Consider the following 20868-nt stretch of genomic DNA (forward strand, 5'->3'; position numbering starts at 1 on the left):
GAGCTGTGGCAGCTAGGGCAACCTCCCAATTGCAGTAGAGCCAACTACACACAAGCTGTCAAGTGACATGTTTCAGCAGCCTGGTTGTTGTAAAGTGTGGTGGACTTCTGGTTAAGTCAGTACAGGATTATCAACACAAAATCAGACAGGAGTCACGCAGCACCAGGCCTAATAATGAATACGACGAAAACAATGGAAACACCACATAGGAATATTGACAATGAAGGAAAAGATAGATTGCTACTTACCATAAAGGTGACAGGTTAAGTTTCCAAAAGGCGCAACTGTGTCCATCTGCAGCTTAATGTATCATCTTTATGGTAAGTAGCAATTCATCTTTCCCTACATTGATAATGAACAAGACTAATTATTTCAACAAAAAATAATTTTTAATATATCACATTTTTCAATTTCTTGCCGCCCCATACAAATTCCTAACACCATAACAGCTACACCTGAAATTCTGTGATTGTGAATTTTTAAAAGCTATGAAAATACTTGTAAAATTTAAAATGAAAAACGTGGGGTTGGTGAAATAGATAATAGTAAAGAGGTGAACCATTCAAGCATCATTATTATGTACTGAATATGACTGCAAAGTTGCCCTCGCTGCCACTGCACGTGCCCACATCTGATAGCTCCAAATATATTTTGTAATAAATTTAGGCTACAGTCATCGTGTGTATAAGCCGTAATAATGTATACATAAGAACAACAAAGGAAATTCTTCTAACAGCGGAGAGAAATCTCACAAGTATTTACATAGCTATTAAAAAATTTTCTGGGCTATCTGTAAGAGATTATATACATTTTAGTCATATTTAATAATGTGGTAGATTAAAATATCATTTTTATTTAAATAATTATTTTCTGCTTTTTAGTCTTGAGCATGTGAAATTTTTCAGTGGATTTCAAATATTTTGATGAGATTACAATTGAGACAAGGTAAATTTCAGATTTATTTCAGTTTCTCTTCACTAGACCCAACCAATATACTGCTTCCTTCTATCTCATGACAAGGCTGTGAAGGAAAAAATTAGAGATATCTGAACTCAAAAGAAAGCTCATCAGCAATTGTTCTCCCCGTTAACCATTAACGATTGGAACAAGAAAATGGGTGAAATGGCAGTGCCACAAAGTGCCCTCCACCACACGAGACAAGAAAGTGAGTTAATATTGCACTGTCATCCAGTTCTGAGCTATGTTTAAAACTTCAAGTTTCTAGCTCATCAGGAAGTCAGTTTAAAATAAATAGCAAAATTTGTATTGAAAAGCTGGACAGACAAGATAGTGACCTAATACAAACATGTTAAAATAGGAATGTGGGTATACTACTATGAGCAACAAAGAGGATCTCTTCCCTATGGATCAACTGAAATGAAAATTACATCTAATCTAGAGAATGCATTATTGTCAGCAAGGTAGAGATGAAAGCACCTACCACAGTAGTACAAATTTACATGCAAACTAGTTGCACAGATGAAGAAGACTGAAAGAATGTATGATGAGATAAAGAAAATTATTCACATACTTAAAGGAAATATATTTATTTATGATCACTGACTGGAATCCGGTAGTAGGAAAAGAAAGAGAAGGAAAAATTGTGGAACACTGACTGGGTGAAAGGAAGGAAAGGGGAAGCTGCCTGGTACAATTTTGGGTAGAGCATTATCTAAGCACTGCTAACACTTGCTTTAAGAATTGTGTAAAAAGGTTGTATGAATAGAAGGGACCTGGAGACACTGGAAGCTTTTGGGTTGAAAATATAATGGAGAGAGAGATATTTTTAAAGCAGGTTTTGAACTGTATGATGTTTCCAGGGGCAGATGTGGACTCCAATCACAATTTATTGGTAATGAACAACAGGTTAAAAATGAAGAACTGCAAAAATGTGGGAATTTAAGAAGATGGGACCTGCAAAATTGGAGGAACTAGAGGTTGTTGAGAGTTTCAGGGGGTGCCTTAAACAAGCCTGAACAAACAGGGGAAAGGAACACAACAGGAGATGAATGGGTAGCTTTGAGAGATGGGATAGTGAAGGTAGCAAAGGATCAAATAGATAAACAGACAAGGCCTATGAGAAATCCTTAGAAAATACAGTGAGATACTAAATTTAATTGATGGAAGCAAATATAGAAATGCAGCATATGAAGCAAGCGAAAAGGAATACGGATGTTTAAGAAATGAGACAGACAGATAGCGCAAAACAGCTAAACAGAAATGGCTAGAGGACAAATGAAACACATTAGACACATGCATAACCAGGGGAAAAATGGATGCCTCCTATAGGAAAATTAAAGAGACCTTTGGATGAAAGAGAAGCAACTACATGAATATCAAGAACTCAGACAGCAAGCCAGTACTAAGCAACACAGAGAAAGCTGAAAGGAGGAGGATGAAATGGATACACTGGGGGTCTATAAAGGACAAATAAAATGGATAATACTGTAGAAAGAGAGCAGGAAGTAGGTCAAGATGAGATAAGAGACATGATACTGAGAGAAGAATTGACAGACCACTGAAAGATCTAAGTGGAAACAGGACCCCTCGAGTAGATGACATTCCCTAAGAATTATTGAAGTCCCTGGGAGAGCCAGCCGTGAAACAATTACCGTATTTACTCAAATCTAAGCTGCACTTTTTTTCCGGTTTTTGTAATCCAAAAAACCGCCTGCAGCTTAGAATCAAGTGGAAAGCAAGCGGAAGTCCTGAGAAGTGTTGGTAGGTGTCGCCACAACTAACTTCTGCCATAGAATATATGTAGCGCTACACAGGCATGCTTTGTAGGCACAAAGATAAATGCTGGCACCAAAACCTCTGTCAGTAAATAAATTTTATAAAAAAGGTGGAAGACTAGCTTTTTTTCTCTGCCCCAAGTTTCGACCACTGCATTTTCATACATTATCCAACAAAGTAAATACAAATTCCGTATTGTTCATCTTCAAATGTAGCAGAATTTCAATGTACTACGAAATTCCGACTGGCAAGACTGTTTGGGATGTTTGTCAATATGGCCAACTCTACGTTCTGAATTTTTTCCTACCTGTGAGAAGAGATGGTTGCTAATAGGAACCTGATGAAATGTGAATCACATGCAGTATTCTCTTCACCATAAGAATAATATGAATATAAACATTTTGCCATATATTATTTCGTGTTTGCTGCTATCTCATTTAAATCCTGTCTGCCTAATAAACTACAAAATTAGAGTGAGGCAACAGTAAATGCGGAATGTCATGTTTATATTTGGATTATTCTTGTGCCTAATAGTGACATAGTCAGAAATGAAGCAGGGCAACTGACTAGATTTTCAAATCTAAGATGACTAATTTCTGTGCAGAATTTGATGTATTAAAGAAGCGGCCGCAAAGATTTTCAAATGGAGAAAAGTTTTTGCCTAACTCTCGTTCAGAACATGTTCTATCATGCGCAGTCTATTATTTGGTTCTTGTTGATCATTATCAAAGAAAGCAACAGTGTAAGTAACAACAAATAGCAGTCTCTTGCCATTGTTTCGCTATTGAGATGATTCCTCTCTCTCTCTCTCTCTCTCTCTCTCTCTCTCTCTCTCTCTCTCTCTCTCTCTCTCTCCCTCCTTTTTTTTTTTTTTTTTTTTAATTGTAAGCGGCAGTAGCGCGCACAAAAGCAGGCCATGCCACGAGTGGCGACAGGCCGTAAACACGCACTATCAGAATGCGACAAACAATGCATGACACAGTACAGTAATGCATTTTCAGCTTAGAGTGATGTAAACACCTATAACAAAGAAAACAGCACTTATCAGATCAAAGCAAAATAAGCAATCTATTCAAACAAGACGAAGCACCTGAAAAAGGAAGGGTACTCATATGAATAAGGACGGAGCGCCTGACGCATAGCAACGGCTACTTGGTAAAGCTTAGCTGCTAACCTTACGACTCGAACCAAACTACTGTTGCTTTATCATCATTCATTTGACCTAAATTGTGTCTCATATTACAATGGACCAACTTTGTTTTGCTTTGGGGGTGCGGCCTAAAACTTTTCTCTCTCCTTGAATTTCAAGTCTCAAATTTCAGGTGCAGCTTAGATTCGGGAAAATTTTATTTCCTTTATTTCGAGTCTCATTTTTCAGGTGCGGCTTAGATTCAAGTGCGGCTTAGATTCGAGTAAATACGGTATTTCACATAGTGTGCAAGATATATGAGTCAGACAAAATACCCTCGGGCTGTAAGAAGAATGTAATTCTTCCAATTCCAAAGAAGGCAGGCACTGGGTGTACAAATACTACCAAACCAATAGTTTAATAAGACATGATAGCAAAATACTGATCTGATATACTTGTAGAAGAATATAAAGGTTAGCAGATGCTGACCACAGGGAAGATCAGTTTTGAGTTCCGGAGAAATGTAGGAACACGCAAGTCAATACTTACGCTAAGACTTCTCTTACAAGACAATTTGATGCAAAGGGGAGGGGGAAGGGGGAGAGAGGGGGACAATGAAGGTTAATGGCTGAAAGCTTTAATTGTGAGTGTTTTTATTGTGCCTATCTGTGACTCAGCATCTCCGCTATATGGTGATGCAGCAACTTTCTTCTCATAGAAAGCAGGTTAAATAGATATAAGTTTCAGTAGTTATTCGGAGATTAAGAGGCTTGCACAGGAGAGCTGCATCAAACCAATCTTTGGACTGAAGATTATCACAATAACAGCAGCAGCAGCAAGATACTTAAACTTGGGAGCTTTCAGCTGACTGGTCCAACAAATGCACAGATTCTCTTCAAACTGCAAGGGAATGGTCCCTGTGTGTGTGGCAGACCATTACCATGCCAACATAAATCATGTTAACCTTCCAAAGTGTTTCACATAACCTGGATGACTTAAGATCCAAACTGTTGCCACAGTATTGAAGCATTTTGATGTAGAGTTAAATTAATTTTAATATTAACCAAAACTACACATCATCAAAGAAGGAAAACAGCTCAAGGGTTCTGTGAATTCACAATTGCAAGAACTAACAGGACTACATACAATTTGCAAAGCATCCACTAGACCCATGTGCTTTCATCCACATGCTGCATCGAATTGCAACTTGACACACCTTACTACCTTCTTTCACTGTTTGCAGACCCATGACAATGTTGTCTGTATCACTTTGAGTAGAAACATACATTTATTTTCACAACTGATAGGTATTTGGCAGCAATTTAACAACAAAAACCATGTCCTGTTGCCTCAGGAAGGAATGAAGACTGAAGTTTAACAAGATCATTCCACGCAGCAGAGCACAAGGAAGGATGGAGAAGGAAATTGGCCCATTCAAAGGACCCATACCGGGCAGGGCTTCAAATTGTCGTTCCCCCAAATGAGAGTCCGGTGTGCTAACCATGTGCCCTTCATTCACTCTTCTTACCTCTCACTGGCTCATTCTGTCGCTGGTCTTCTCAATACAGATGCAATGAAAGTCCTACAGCTCAAAAGTCCCAATCAGTTCATTTCTTAGGTCACATAGAAGGGTTATTGGCTTTATTGGTTCAGGAATGCACCAATTTTTGAAGGTATATAGTCATGACCAAATTTGAACTCACTCACTTCCTTGCTACCTCTCACATTTACAGAACTGCACATCAAGTCGGCACATGTGTACCAATGAGTGCTCTCAGTGGGTTGTCTCTTGACTTTTAGCTGCAGAGTTTTAATATCATACTCAGAAGTAGTACAACTGATGTAGCTTTCACATTATTGTATTAATAGTGGGTAACAAACACAATAAACATGTGCATAAGAACAAACAAATGGAAAAGTGGATTATAAGTACACAGTCACTTCGCTTTAAGTCTATATTCATTAGGAGCCAGGTGAGTCATTACTCAATACACAAACAATAATGTGGATTTCTAACTTTAGTGCAGTGACACTATATTGGTTTACAAATGGTCCCCACACCAGTCCATCTTTGACACATTCTTTGTTAAACCATACAAAGTTGATTATAATTGTGTCGTTTATATTATCTCTTACTGATATGCCTGGAATTTCACAGTAATTAACCTTTAAATCAATTGTGTTAGCATTCAAAGGAAGAAGTAGACATGAATTTCCAATCTCAAATAATACAGACTACTGTATTTACCCGAATACAAGCCAATCTTTTTTTCCGATTGTAATGGTCCAACAATGCACCTGTCACTTAGATTCAGGGGCAAAGCCCAAGTAATTTCTGGAAAATTCCACTAGAAGCTGGCATAAGTATGTATTTTGCCATGGCAGCCTTTGTGTTAGTTTTTTGAGAGTTGAATGTTAGTTATTTTTCATTGTGGAGAAAATTCAAATTTAATAATGCTCACCTTTAAATTTAGCAATTTTTCAAATACTCATGGCTATAAAAATACACACCATAAAAATGGACGTCTCTAAGAAACTTTCTCAAGTTGGCAAGCAGGGTTTTACATTTTGACAGTTCCAGCAAAAGAGAGCAGTGCTCGCAAATACATCTGTGGATGTTACATTCAAATTTCGTCCTTTGCTTCAGTCTACTTTTGAACTTCCGTAAGGTGCCAGATTGTAATCTATCATGATGAAGCATGTTAACTCTACTGTGAATGTGAAAAGATAAGTGGTTTCTCTTACCGAGACAACAACAAATTGTGCTGCAGGTAAGCGATACAGGCCTGAAGAGGGTAATGTGAGGCAATGGACACAGCAACAGGAACTTTTAGTTTGTTCCAGCAAGAGGAAAACATTTTCTGGGGCAAAATGTGGCTGCCACTATGTGTTAGAAGTCGTGCTGAACAATTTTGTTTGGGAGCAGCAACAGAAGTGCTTACCCATGAGTGCAGAAATTACTCACGTCAAAGCAAATGACGTTGCTCAACGGCAGAAAATCAAAGGTTTCAAAGAAGCCATAGTTTGGTTGCCCATTTCATGGAACATTGGGGATTTTTTCTTCATAGGCACACTTCAGTTGCACAGAAACTGCCAGAAGAGTGCAAGGAAAAACTCACTGAATTTCTGCACTTCATAATACGACTGCACAACGAAAATAGTAATCGTCTTAGTCAGATGTGGACCACACTCCAGTTTATTCCAATATGCCAACAAATTACACAGTGGAGGCAAAATGGAAGAAAGACATTATTTTAATGTCCACAAGTAGTGAAAAACAGTGCATGTCTGCACACTTTCTTTTATAGCCTATGGCCATAAACTGCAATTTTTACATGGAAGATTTTACCAAACTCTGAGGTATTTCCAAAGGACATTATTGTACGTGATAATGAAACTGACTGGTTCACAGAGGACATAATAGACTAGATTAGACTTATAAGGCAATGTCATCCTGGTATCTTGATAGGTTTGTCAAACATGCTCATATTAGCAGTTCATATTACTACAGCTGTAAAGAAAACATTTGTAGACGGTGGGGCAGGCTTGGTTGTAATTCCATGAGGGATTAAGTCAATTCTACAGCCATTAGATATTTGTTTATACAAACCATTTAAGGACAAGCTTAAAAATATGCACTCCCAATGGCTAACTAAAGAAGATAGGCAATTGACGCTTACAATATACGTTAAGTGTGCAAGCTTGTCTCAAGTGTGTGAGGGGATTGAACAATCACGGAAATGTATCCCAACTAAAGCTGTCCATCACCCATTTAAAAAATACTGTGTTTCTAATGCACCTGATGGCACAGAACAAAATGTTCCCTACAACAGTAGAGACAAGGAATAAAGTGATGATGACTCAAAATCACCTGAGTAATGGTTAAAACCAGTACACGTAGGTTTATGATAATTTAATAAAATTTCTGTTTTGTACTTTCGGTTTTCATTTTTAGGTCATTTTCTTTGTAGATATATAATGGTATCGAGCCAGGTGAGTGTATGCTACAATAAATGAGCAGACATGGTGTGTGTTTCTTATGTGTGAGTTTATGTGATTTTTTTAAATGTATCTTTAATCTATTATGTGTCGTAATTTTTTATTCTTGTTTGACACATTATTGGGGGTTTCTCCACACCAGCAAAAAATCTAAAAGTGCCCTCCTAGATGGTAAGAAAGGTTGAAATCCACAGGCAGCTTTATATTAGCCTTTCACCACCATATAAGAAGACGAAAAATCCTGTCTGTGTTCCCGTATGAAGTGCTGCGAGTTCGCTTGTGACGTTGCAGCTCAACTGCATGCAGATCCAGAATATTATGATAGATATCGTGAATTCTCACTGCTGTCAGTGTTTAAGATGTATAATAATTTTAAGTGACCTGCAAATCCCTGAAAGGTGTGGCCCACATTATTCTTTAACCATCATATGATTAGCTATATCTGATTTCATTTTTAAGTATGGCTGGAACAAGCAACATCCTAATCTTTGAAAGGAAGAAGACTATGATTATCCTCATCCAGTGTTTCTAAGGAGAGCACTTAGGTAATTCCAAGAAATGCTAAACATAATTTCTACACTTTTACTCACTTTTGTGCTTAATGTCAAATAATTAACACATTAACTCTTTTCAAGTAATCAGACGTTTGGGGCTGTTTTACACATGAGATATCAATACATAAACCTAAAACTATTTCTGACTGATCTGTACTCACCTCTTGAAGGCCCAAAAGGATGGAACTGGCTTTTTACATTAGGCAAATCTGATTTCAGGTGCTGGCCTGTCAGTCGCATGGTGGGTGTTGGGGCTGTGACTGGAGATTTCCCATAAACACGGCTTAACTCCATAGCTGTAAATAAATCAAACGCATTTCAGTTTAATCCATCATTATCACACAACAGATCTACAAGCACAATAAAAATGTTCTCAGTTAATAAAGGAAAGTACTGGATTCATATTAGTTACAATACACTCTTTAATTTAAGCACAATTTACACTGGCACAATCAATGGGTTCTCTTTCATATTCTCACAGGAACACTGTGCCAGGCATGGCAAATGTGTAGCTCGAGAAACTAGTGAAATCCACTTTTGCAAAGTGCATCATTCTGAACAGATTCAAAATTAATTCTGAAGAAACTAAAACATAACACCAGCATATATGCTTTATAACAATGTCAAAAATATATTAAAAACAAAGATTCCAAGACTTACCAAGCGGGAAAGCGCCGGTAGACAGGCACAATAAAATAAAACACACACACACACACACACACACACACACACACACACACACAAACATCCATACATACATACACAGACACAAGCAGACATATTTACAGGCCTGTGTGTGTGTGTGTGTGTGTGTGTGTGTGTGTGTGTGTGTGTGTGTGCACGCGCGAGTATATACCTATCCTTTTTCCCCCCTAAGGTAAGTCTTTCCGCTCCCGGGATTGGAATGACTCCTTACCCTCTCCCTTAGAACCCACCTCCTTTCATCTTTCCTTTTCCTTCCCTCTTTCTTGACGAAGCAGCCGCCGGTTGCGAAAGCTTGAAATTTGTGTGTGTGTGTGTGTGTGTGTGTGTGTGTGTGTGTGTGTGTGTGTGTGTGTGTGTGCGTGTGCGTGTGCGTGTGCGTGTGCGTGTGCGTGTGCGTGTGCGTGTGCGTGTGCGTGTGCGTGTTATTTTATTGTGCCTGTCTACCGGCGCTCTCTCGCTTGGTAAGTCTTGGAATCTTTGTTTTAAATATATTTTTCCCATGTGGAAGTTTCTATTTTATTTATTACAATATTACAATGTGATTCGTATAAACTAGTGAATCTGTTTAAAAGCATCAAATGTTTCTGGCATTAGAAAATTGCTATTACTACTGGCAACATTTCTATTCTAAAATTATGTCTATCTTCTGCCAGAAGTTCAAAATTGATTTAAAATGAGACCTGTATGCACCTGCAGAGCACAAATCTTATATCATAGTAACAACTCTACCTCATCTTACACTTTTCTTTTTAAAAAGTTTGCTAGCTGTAAAATAATAAGTTTGTGCAACACTGTCCCTACTCTGTTTTCAAATATTTTGTCACTTACTGTCAAATGTGATTGCTTGCCAACTAATAAGCAGATACAGCACCAAAATTACAACATTTTTATGTAGACTTGTGTAAGCCTTCTCATCAATCTTAAGAGACCCATTAATAAACACAGTCTCAACTATGTACTCACATTTAAGCCTAGGCTAGTAATGACTTCCTGTTAAATATCACAACTAAATATTATTAAGTATGTTAAGTATGAATTATAATTATAATTATTATTTTGTGTTACTCAATAGCTGCTCTACACTCATTTATCTCTAATCACAAGTCCATGTGCCTCCAAGGCAGTGTATAACACAGAGTGCATACGACCAAATGCTCAAATTAATTGCAGACAACTTTTTTCTTCCTCCTTTATACACTTAAGCATAATGTAATGCTTTAAATGGTTAATTCAGACTATAGGCTACTACAGTGACACCCAATTTTTACACTTTTCAAGGGACTTCAAAAAAAAAGGGGTAATATCACAAAAACACATACATAAATACTGCCCTCAACAACAAGAATAAATTCTCGAAACAAGTTTTGACCAGCATTTAAAAAATATGAAATTGGTGCTGTGTTTAAACTAAAAACAGTTGAGCAACGAAAAGTGAATGGCGGTGTCATTTAGCTCTACAAGCGGGCAAACACCGAAACCTGCTAAATTTGGTTCCACAGAAGTGTCAATGGTGATCACAACAATCACGAAACTGCATTTGCACAGTGGAGACAGTTTGGAAATGGTAGTGATTGGTCACGATATCTTTATTTGAACAAACCTAGTTACTCCTATCAGCCACCACACCAAGTTAAGCTTGGCAGCGGAAGGAAATATGGCATGAATTGTTCCAACTTTTACATATTTACCAGTTCAAATCTGCTGAGTAGAGTGCCCTGGAGTCAAAAAACTTAACCACATAATATTTTTAAAGACTACTGGACAGCCAGCGTCATTTTCTTCTCCAAGAACATTTTTTCGTAATGCGTAAATCATGGGAAAATTATAAATATGTTGACGCAAAATCGGGTGCAAATTAACTTTGTGGACAAAGGAAATATGATGGAAATGATAAAAAACGTTGTAAACAGCGGGAAAATGTTAATTCCGGAAATGTAAAAGCGGGTTTATACTGTATATGGTGCAAATACTGACAAACAAAAACTAACAAACACTTTCATTTGAGTACTGGTGCCACCAAGTTAATGAACAGTACTCTAATGAAAGTGTTACCCATACACAATGTAAGTAATTCTCACTAAATGGGATTCATCACATGGTTTTTTATTGCCAAGTTATGCGCCACAGCCTATACATTCTACACTGAGTTTAATTTCAATCCCTTAGCAGCTCAACTGACATCATGTTTACTAAACAATGGAAACTCCAGGTTGGAATATCAACAATGTAAGGGAAAGGTAGATTGGTACTTATCATAAAGATGACACATTAACTTGCACACAGATGCAATTAAAGGACACTTACACACTAGCTTTTGGCCACAGCCTTGATCAGAAAAAGAAAGAAACACGTGCGTGCGCGTACAAGCAAGCAGTCATGTGTACATGTGGTGTGCTTGTCTGTGTGAATGAACATGAGTGTGCTTCTCTTTCTTTCTCTGACGAAGGTTGTGGATGAAAGCTGACGTGTAGGTATCTTAATTGTACCTGGCTGGCATCTTTACAGTAAGCAGTGATCTATCTTTTCCTTACATTGTTGATTTTCTGTTTACTAACATAGATAGTGAGCAGTCCCTCTGGTAACACCAGATTACATGAATTAATTGGCACTGTCAGTGCCATCAACATAAAGAGAAAACAGGAACATGACTACCTGACATGATATGCATCACACTCAAAATGAGCATTTTGTGCTCTTCTTTACAAGATAAACCTCTGATTGAAAACTGTTATTGGCTTTAAAAAAACTCCATCTTTCAGACTTAGTTTGAAAAACAGGTATTCTTGTTGGCAGTCACTGAGCTATCAAACTCTTGCTATATAGCACCAAAATAAAGCATCCTGTTGTACACTCGTGTCTTGTAACGAATTACTTACTGGCCAGAACATTTATTACATACATTTATCATACTTTTTTTTAGTCATTCATCAACTGGATGAAGTTCACTGTACTGAAACTTATACAACCTTGTAGGTCAAATAAATTGCACACTGTAAGTCAAGTACAAGGTACATACAATATATTATATATTACCATACTGTAATGCTACAAATCTGAAAATGTAAATTTTGGTGCATTTGCATAGTGACTATTCTTATTATAAGAGAAGAAATTTTTTGAAGCATTAAATGGTCTTTAAACTAGTCATAAAAAGAAAAGGTAAAATATTTAAGTCACTTACATGGTGGAGCTGTTGGCTGTGCTACAGGCAGGCATGAAGATCCCAGATGTGTTGCTCCAACTGCTGGCATGAAAAAATCAAATTTGAATCATACTGCTTAGTATGTAGACACAGTGATATGCTGGAATCCCCTGAAAGAAAAGTGGGGGTCGATGAAACAGCCTATGAGCCAGAACCAGCTTTGTTTCAGTATGAAACTCCACTTTAAAAAAAGGAATATAGTAATCAAATTATGTTCATTAATGACTTTGGCAATCAATCAAACATTACAATCTCTTTACTGGAAATTATCTGGCTCATGGCTTCTGATCCACAGTGCCTGATCCACTCAGTATCTTCACAAATCGGTTTCAATGTCACCCACACCATCACATATCGTCATTTACATAACGTTTTCCCCCCTATACACTGCACTCTGATTTTTGTGCACTCACATATCTGCAGACACACACACACACACACAAGTACTATACTATACTATGCCAGTAGCATCATAAGGCCAGAACCAACATGATATTGAATTGATACTTAAAAACCCATTAATATTAACACAGATACAGAAATCTCAGATGTGGGATTCCCCTGCAATGGTTTGTATGAGCTCCTGAACAAAACATATGTCTCGTACACCAATTCGCTCCCCTTAAAACATGCAACAGTGCAGTTCAGTGAAAGTAAAATGTGTACTATTTGTGCAACATTCAATGCTGAAACAGGAAACAAGCTTCCTCTTACTCTTGTTTCCCATTACTGGCCCCAATTTCATTCCTGACAGCAGAAAACTGTTAGAGAAAAAACTAAATTTTAATGTTTGAGTCATAAAAATGCAGTATCTACTTTGCTATATTTAAATCCAAGTTACTGAATTAGTGACTGTACAATGGTGCCTCAATACATAAAAAAATTATGGAACCATCATGCATCCAAGCTGTTTTACATCAATGTGTCCTATTATTTTTTATCTGCCCGAAAGTCACATTAGAAGATGCACAATCCCACATCACTAGTAAATCAGGCAGTTTCCCACTTTTAGTGGGAAATTATATTGCTGCTGACTTTAAAATCATATGCAAACATAAGTCTATACTTTTTATTTGCATAGCAGAAGGACATACTGGGGGGGGGAGGGGGGGGGGGGGAATGTAGAGTGAACATATTATTCCTAATGTGCTTCCTCTGTTATGTCATTTAACAGTTCTGGTGTTCCAGTCTCTACCACCGCTTTCCTGCAAAGGTAGGTGAATTCACAAACTGCTGTTTAACAAATGACAATCAAGCATTAGGTGAAAAAAACTGTCTTGGTTGTTAAGTATCGGGCTAAATATCAAAAGGGCTGAGGTTCAACATCTCCTCTGCTCTCACAGCATATTTTTTTGGACAGTTAATTTGACTTTCACCTCAATGCTTTTTATATGTGAAAAATGCCCAGTTTACTGACAGTTCAGATTCTATATTAAACTACGGGTACCCCAAACAGTCCGACAAGTCATGTTGTAGAAAGGCTAGGAAAAACCACCTATAACACAACCATGTCTACTACAGTATGGTGGCGATCAAACCAACTTGCACAAAGGAACACCAAAGTTTAATACATGTTAATAGTTTCTACACAAATTACATATACAATGCTCCAAACGATTATGGTATCACAAGATGTTGCACACTAGTAAAAACAATACTGGAATACCGTGCAGTAAGTGTCTCTTATAATTCCTGTCTATGACTCACAAAATGAGAGAATAATTTTTTGCAAACATGGAATGAGCCAGAAAAAGGGACAATGAGAAAAAAATCACTGTGTTTTCATATCATTCTGGAAACAAAACGTGTTTACAAAAATCTCTCTCTCTCTCTCTCTCTCTCTCTCTCTCTCTCTCTCTCTCTCTCTCTCTCTCTCCCTCTCTCTCACACACACACACACACACACACACACACACACACACACGACTAGATAGTATAGGGGATTGAAAAGAAACTGAGTGTGTCTCACATTCTGAATCATGAAAAAATGTATTCAAAATGAGGAGGGGAAGGAGTGAGAAAAACCAGTTATGAAGCATAAAGAGCAAACACAGCACAGTAAATTACACTGGATTTGAGAAAGACAGATGTATTAAATACTACAATAAATTCAAAAGAAAGTAATGAAAGTGCTTTGTTTGTATTAATTAACTAAACTCTGAACTGTCCTTCAGTTTTGAATAAAGTGTTTCAATGTTCACCTGAGAATCAAAATTAGTTTCTCAGTTCAATAACATAGCTATTTGTCAGTTGAATCCATTTTTGGACAAGAATGGAAATAATTTCTGAAAATGGAGGAACCTTTGTTGCCAACTGATCACAATAACATAGTTGAAAATTTTGGTCAATTACATGTAGTAGGTGAGGACTGGTTTTGGCAATGACTGGAAATAATCTACTACAAAACACATTAAGTACAAAGTGCATCTACGTAATTATTTGTACTGGGAAGATGGACTACTATATAACAGAAGGGAAACCTGTCGAAACAACAGCTAGCCAAGTTGACTACAAAACCACTCACTCAGACCTCATTGATGTTTTCACGCACTATGAAAAGGATTTTACATACATTAATTACCTACAGGTAAGGAAGCAGTATTAAAGAAACATCCTGGGATGTTTATCGAGTGAAATGTAACTGATTTGTATCACATTTTAATTATTTATTATTCCTAACATTTCATAGCTCTACAACATATGGGTGTTTTTAACAATTGCAAAAGTTTAAAAAATTTTTAATTCACTGTGAAAATTGATCATCTGGTTCAACAAAATAAAAAGCTTTCTGAAGCTCTGTCTGTATAACTTCTTTTAAAAAGAAAATTACATGTGACTTTTTTGTTTCACTATTTCATTGAATGAATATACTTTAGTTAATAAGCTCCTCAGTTTCTCAAAAGTTCAACACAGCTTAATCCAGAGTCAAAACATTGTTTTCTACAGTTTAGAAGTGAATGAGTGAAACATTCATTGAGAAAAAAAAAAAAAACTGGGAAATTGGTGTTTACAAAAAGCTTAACAAAGCTGAATAAAGTGAATTATTCACCTGCCTTCATAATGACAATCTAATTCCACTTATTTAAATGTAAACTTGATTTAATATCGATCAAAGATAGAGCACATACTGGACATCCAACTGAGGTCTGGAAACAACTGATGGTATGGTTATGGAAGTTTGTCAATCAAATGTGAGTCAGCCAGCCAACACTTCAGGCATCTCATTAGATACAGCACACAATACCTCACAGGAAAAACACAGCATATGCGAAAGCTCTGTAGACTAGCGACAGCACTGCATTCAACCGCAACTAGATACATGGATTGAATCCATTGAAAATGCAGCCAAGACAATATCCTTGTTGATTCACTGGAAAAATGTCCAGTGATAACCCGTCTCTAAATGATCTCACTTACAACTGGACATTAAACCCTAATCTTTCTTCAAGCAATTATAGGTATCTATTTTCTAACACTGGTCATCCAGCAAAACAAAAAGTAATAACTGAAATGTCCATGGCTGTCAAACCAAAAGGTAAATTGTTCTTTGAAATTTTAATTGTTAGAATGACCACACTGTGTAACTAGCTATTGTCCCATCCACTCCACAACCTTTTACTCATTTATTATCACAAGAACTGGAAAAAAAACAAAGGCTGATATCTCTATGGAAAAAAAGCATTACTTTTTTTTTTGCAACTAATATCTACTTTAGACAGTGTTCATCACTAAATTCTCATATGTTTACACTAAAACTAAGGAAAACAAAAAGATTTTTTTTCTTGTTCATATACAACATAACACCTGCAGCAATAATATTTAACTGCTCCCATTTCCCACTTGTTTCACCTTTTGTCACAGCCGTATCATGTATCATTTCAATCAACATCTACATCTACATGGTTACTCTGCAATTCACACGTAAGTGCCTGGCAGAGGGTTCATCAAACCATTTTCATACTACTTCTCTACCATTCCGCTCTTGAATAGCGTGTGAGAAAAAGGAACACCTAAATCTTTCTGTTCGAGCTCTGATTTCTCTTATTTTATTATGATGATCACTTCTCCCTATGTAGATGGGCATCAACAAAATATTTATGCATTCAGAAGAGAAAGCTGGTGATTTAAATTTCGTAAATAGATCTCGCCGCAAAGAAAACCGCCTTTGTTTCAGTGACTGCCACTCCAACTCGCATATCATATCAGTGACACTCTCACCCCTATTGCACAATAACACGAAACGAGCTGCCTTTCTTAGCACTTTTTCGATGTCCTCCGTCAATCCTACCTGGTAAAGATCCCATGCCACGCAGCAGCAATATTCCAGCAGAGGACAGAAAAGTATAATGTAAGCAGTCTCTTTAGTGGGTTTGTTGCATCTTCTAAGTGTTCTGCCAACAAAGCGCAGTCTTTGTTTCGCCTTCCCCACATTATTATCTATGTGGTCTTTCCAATTTAAGTTGCTCATAATTCCAATTCCTAGGTATTTAGTCGAATTGACAGCCCCTAGATTTGTACGATTTACCATATACCCAAAATTTATCAGATTTCTTTTAGTACGCATGTGGATGACCTCACACTTTTTTTTTGTTTAGTGTCAATTGCCACTTTTCGCACCATACAGAAATTCTCTCTAGATCATTTTGTAATTGGAATTGATCGTCTGACGATTTTACTAGACGGTAAATTACAGCATCATCTCCAAACAATCTAAGGGGGCTGCTCAGATTATCACCTAGATCATTTATGTAAATCAGGAACAGCAGAAGGCCCATCACACTACCTTGCGGAACGCCAGATATCGCTTCTGTTCTACTCGATGATTTACCATCTATCACTACGAACTGTGACCTCTCTGAGAGGAAATCATGAATCCAATCACAAAACTGAGATGATACTCCATATGCACACAATTTGATTAATTAGGAGGGGGGGGGGGGGGTAGTAGGAGGAGCCAATTATTATTTTGGTACGGCTGTTGAATATAACATCTACCCATAGTAATTCACAGGAACTATCTATTTCAACTTCACTACAATATAAACTACTACCAACAGACACAAACACACCACCACTTACTTTATTTAATCTACCCTTTCTGAACACGGTTTGTGCCTCTGTAAAAATTTCGGCAGAATTTTATCTCTGGCTTTAGCCAGCTTTCTATTCCTATAATGATTTCAGCTTCAGTGCTTTCTATCAGCACTTGAAGCTCTAGTACTTTTCCAACACAGCTACGACAATTTACAACTACAATACAGACTATTGCTTGGTCGATTCTCATCGTTCCTTTCCCCTTTCAAGAAGACAAATAATGCACATCTTAATAAGAAGAGGACATGGGATTGATATTTAATTAATTTAAGAACCACAAAAACCTAATTCTGAATACATGTCTACAGAGGTCGATACTCTAGCTAATCCTTAATTGTCACCAACACGCTTTTCATTTGTAACAATAAATAAACCCTCATGCTAATAGCAACCTACTTGCATATTTTGCATTTCAGATACTGCATATGAGATTAAATGTAATAACTACACTGAAAAAGGAAGGGAAAAAATTAAATTGCAAGAAGTACACATGGTTTTTATGGAAGAGAACATTGTGATATTTATATGACCTCAGAAGTGACACCCATATGGCATATACTTCGTCTATCAAGAGACCCTTCAGGAGGTGAATGAGGCCAATCAGACCTAGCTTACACAGCTGAATAGAAACCGCCTACATGGGCAAAATATATTACCAGGTCAGTTGAGTTGGCATTGTCCACTAGCAGCAGAGGTAGTGTGTCAACAAGCTTAAGATGCCACCACAAAACAGCCAAATTAGAGTACTCTAGGTATAAGTGGATCACTGTCAGGCAGGCTCTGCATTGGCAGTGAGGAGGATCATCCCATCTGAGAATGTGGTAATGTGTCAGCCAAGTGTGGCCAATGTGGAGTCATAAAGGATGTTGGATTCCCTGCAAGAAGCAAGCAGGGAAGACTGTCACGCAGTCATGGTATCCCTAATTGTCCTCAGTTTATCTGTGTAGATCACAGCAGACCCATCTGAGTTCTAGACTTCCAGCAATCGATGGTGTACGAACAGCCAAAGGTCTGGTTCTGGTACCCCCCATTTCCAGAATCGGCATCCTACAAAATCACAAAATGACTGGGGGTCCAAACAAAAACAAAATGAAAACAACTGGCCACCCAGCTTGATGGAGGTCAGAGAGTCAGATACACGATTCTTGACAGCCGTAACCAGTGCACGAGGAGAATAGCACTGGGTTATAGCCCCAAGGCTGCTGGGGGAGTCATTATAGATCAGGGTACTCTAGATAGTGGAAGAACAAACATGGATAAGGGATCATTTAATGGCCTTCAATTGAGCAGTCAAGACACTGCAGTCGTATGGCAGAGACTGGAGTTCACTGCTGCATGTGTGTATGCAAAGCCTATTCATTCATTGACTGTTAAGCCGTAAGTGAATACCACTTCTGAACCCAGATACTTCTCAAGGACAGCCACAAAGAGGCAGCGAAAAATTGTGATTTCCTTTTGAACCAAAGGAGACTTTGAGGCACATCCGAGGTTGGAGCACATGCCATGGGGGGCAGATACGATGTACCCCTGACCAGAGGCGACAGTGGAGGACGTTGCAGTTCTAAACAGAGACACTGGGACATGCAGCAATTGTAAACCCAGTTCTGGGTCTCTGTTTTGGGAGTTGGAGCCACCTTCCAGGGAAAAGAACACGGTAGTTGGGGTGCTCAGGCAGCATAATTCAGCAGCTTTGTTGGCAGCTGATAGGTAACGGAGGGACTCCAGCCTCGACTAGTAGCCCATTCACAGGGCTAGATTTTGAAGGCTCCTCTCAGAGTTTGGACCCCACAATGATGAACGGGGTCCAGTATCTGCAATACTGAGGGCAATGCTGAACCATATGCGAGATTCCCATTGAATGAAGTTTTGTAGAGCTTCAAACATGTAGAGCGATCTGCACCCACAGCTTGTGCTACTGAGGCAGCAAAGTGTATTGCGGTACTACCAGCACTTTCGCTTAAGTTGTCAAAGTTGGGGAAGCCACATCAGCCAGGAATTGAAGATAGTCCCAGGAACTGGAGACTAGTTCCAGACAGTCTCAACTACAAGAAGTAATTGATCATCTAGGTAAAGCTCTGCGTGTGTGTGTGGAGGGGGAGGTGAGGGGGGGGGGGGCAGTACTATGGTGACAGAAGTGCATCACGTTAGTCATGGCGGTTGACAACCAAAAGCCATGGGGAAAGCCCATGACTGCGCCTTTCATAGGCACACTGTAGGCTACGCTCAGCACAACCATACTAGAGCAGTAATACCAAAGCAAAAATCGTCAGCACATAAGGAGGGTGATACCGATGACCCCACAGCCACCACTAGCTCATTGACAACTGCCACAAAGAGGTGAATGGTCAGTACAGAGCCCTGTGGGGCCCCATTCCCTTAGAGAGGGAGGTACTGAGTGAAGCGTCCACTGGAACCTGGAACGTTTGGTGTAGTTCTGGACAAAAATTAGAAGACCCACTCATGTAACGTAGTAAAGATGTGGTGACACCATGTCATGTCATAAGCCTTCTGTAGGTCAAAAATGACAGCAATGAGGTGCTGACGACATGCAAAGGCTGTCTGGGTTGTGGACTCCAGGTAAACCAAATTATCAGCAGTGGAGCAGCCTTTGCAAAAACTGTCCTGAGATGCAGCCAAAAGGCCCCAAGACTCAAGGTGCCAACACAGTCACTTGCTCACCATGTATTCGAGCAACTTGAAACACCAGTAATCCTGATTGGGCAATAACTGTCCATCTCGAAAGGGGTTGTTATCCGGTTTCAGTACCGAGACTATCGTGCTTTCTTGCCACTGAGATGCAAACTCAACTTCATTCCAGATCCAAGTAAAGGGGGCACAGGCTGTGTGGCCTGGCCCTGGGGCAGTATCAAGGCAATGGGATACGGCACTGGAGAATTGCCATTCACTGGATGGAGCGTTATACGGCTCCATGCGATGCGTAGTGAAAGGTAAGCGCATTCACTCCACCTGCTGTTATATGGGTCAAAAGATGGGCTGACAATACTCAGACACAGATGCATGAGCATAATACTCAGCAAAATGTTCAGTGACAGCATCTGGACCAGTATAAATGGCACCATCTAAGGAAATACTTGGTACACCTGCAGGGGACTCTAAGTTGTAGAGTTGTCTGATCTTTGCCCATATCTGAAATGGAGAGGTACTTCATCCAATGGTGGAAACATACCATTCCTGGAATTTTTGCTTTTATTGTTTCATGAGGTAGCGGACGAGGGTACAGAGCTGTTTAAAGGCAATGAGGTGCTTCAGTGCAGGGTACCGCTTATGGTGTTGGAGAGCATGCCTCGGATCTCTAATGTCCACAGCTGTCTCTGGTATCCACCAGGGTACTGTCTTCCAAAGATGGGGTCTCGAGGAAGAGAGGATGGTTTGGTTGGTTGCCAAAAGAATGGATGCCACTGTATGTAGAAAAGCCGCAGCAACACTTC

The 20868-nt window shown here is 38.6% G+C and overlaps 1 protein-coding gene across 5 annotated transcripts in view; it reads right to left on the reverse strand.

The window, feature by feature from the left end:
• Positions 1–20868, reverse strand: part of LOC126272997 (nuclear factor of activated T-cells 5-like) — a 367858-nt gene that overhangs the window by 12464 nt on the left and 334526 nt on the right. For 3 of the 5 annotated variants that reach the window (XM_049976350.1, XM_049976354.1, XM_049976352.1), the window contains exons 10-11: positions 12305–12367; positions 8580–8714 (exon numbers count right to left, since the gene is read on the reverse strand). In XM_049976350.1, coding sequence (XP_049832307.1) covers positions 8580–8714; positions 12305–12367 — 198 coding nt within the window. The remainder of the gene's footprint in view (positions 1–8579; positions 8715–12304; positions 12368–20868) is intronic. The other 2 variants (XM_049976351.1, XM_049976353.1) reach the window with 1 other exon arrangement.

Source organism: Schistocerca gregaria, chromosome 5, assembly GCF_023897955.1.
Source record: "Schistocerca gregaria isolate iqSchGreg1 chromosome 5, iqSchGreg1.2, whole genome shotgun sequence".
In the NCBI taxonomy this organism is placed as follows: domain Eukaryota; kingdom Metazoa; phylum Arthropoda; class Insecta; order Orthoptera; family Acrididae; genus Schistocerca; species Schistocerca gregaria.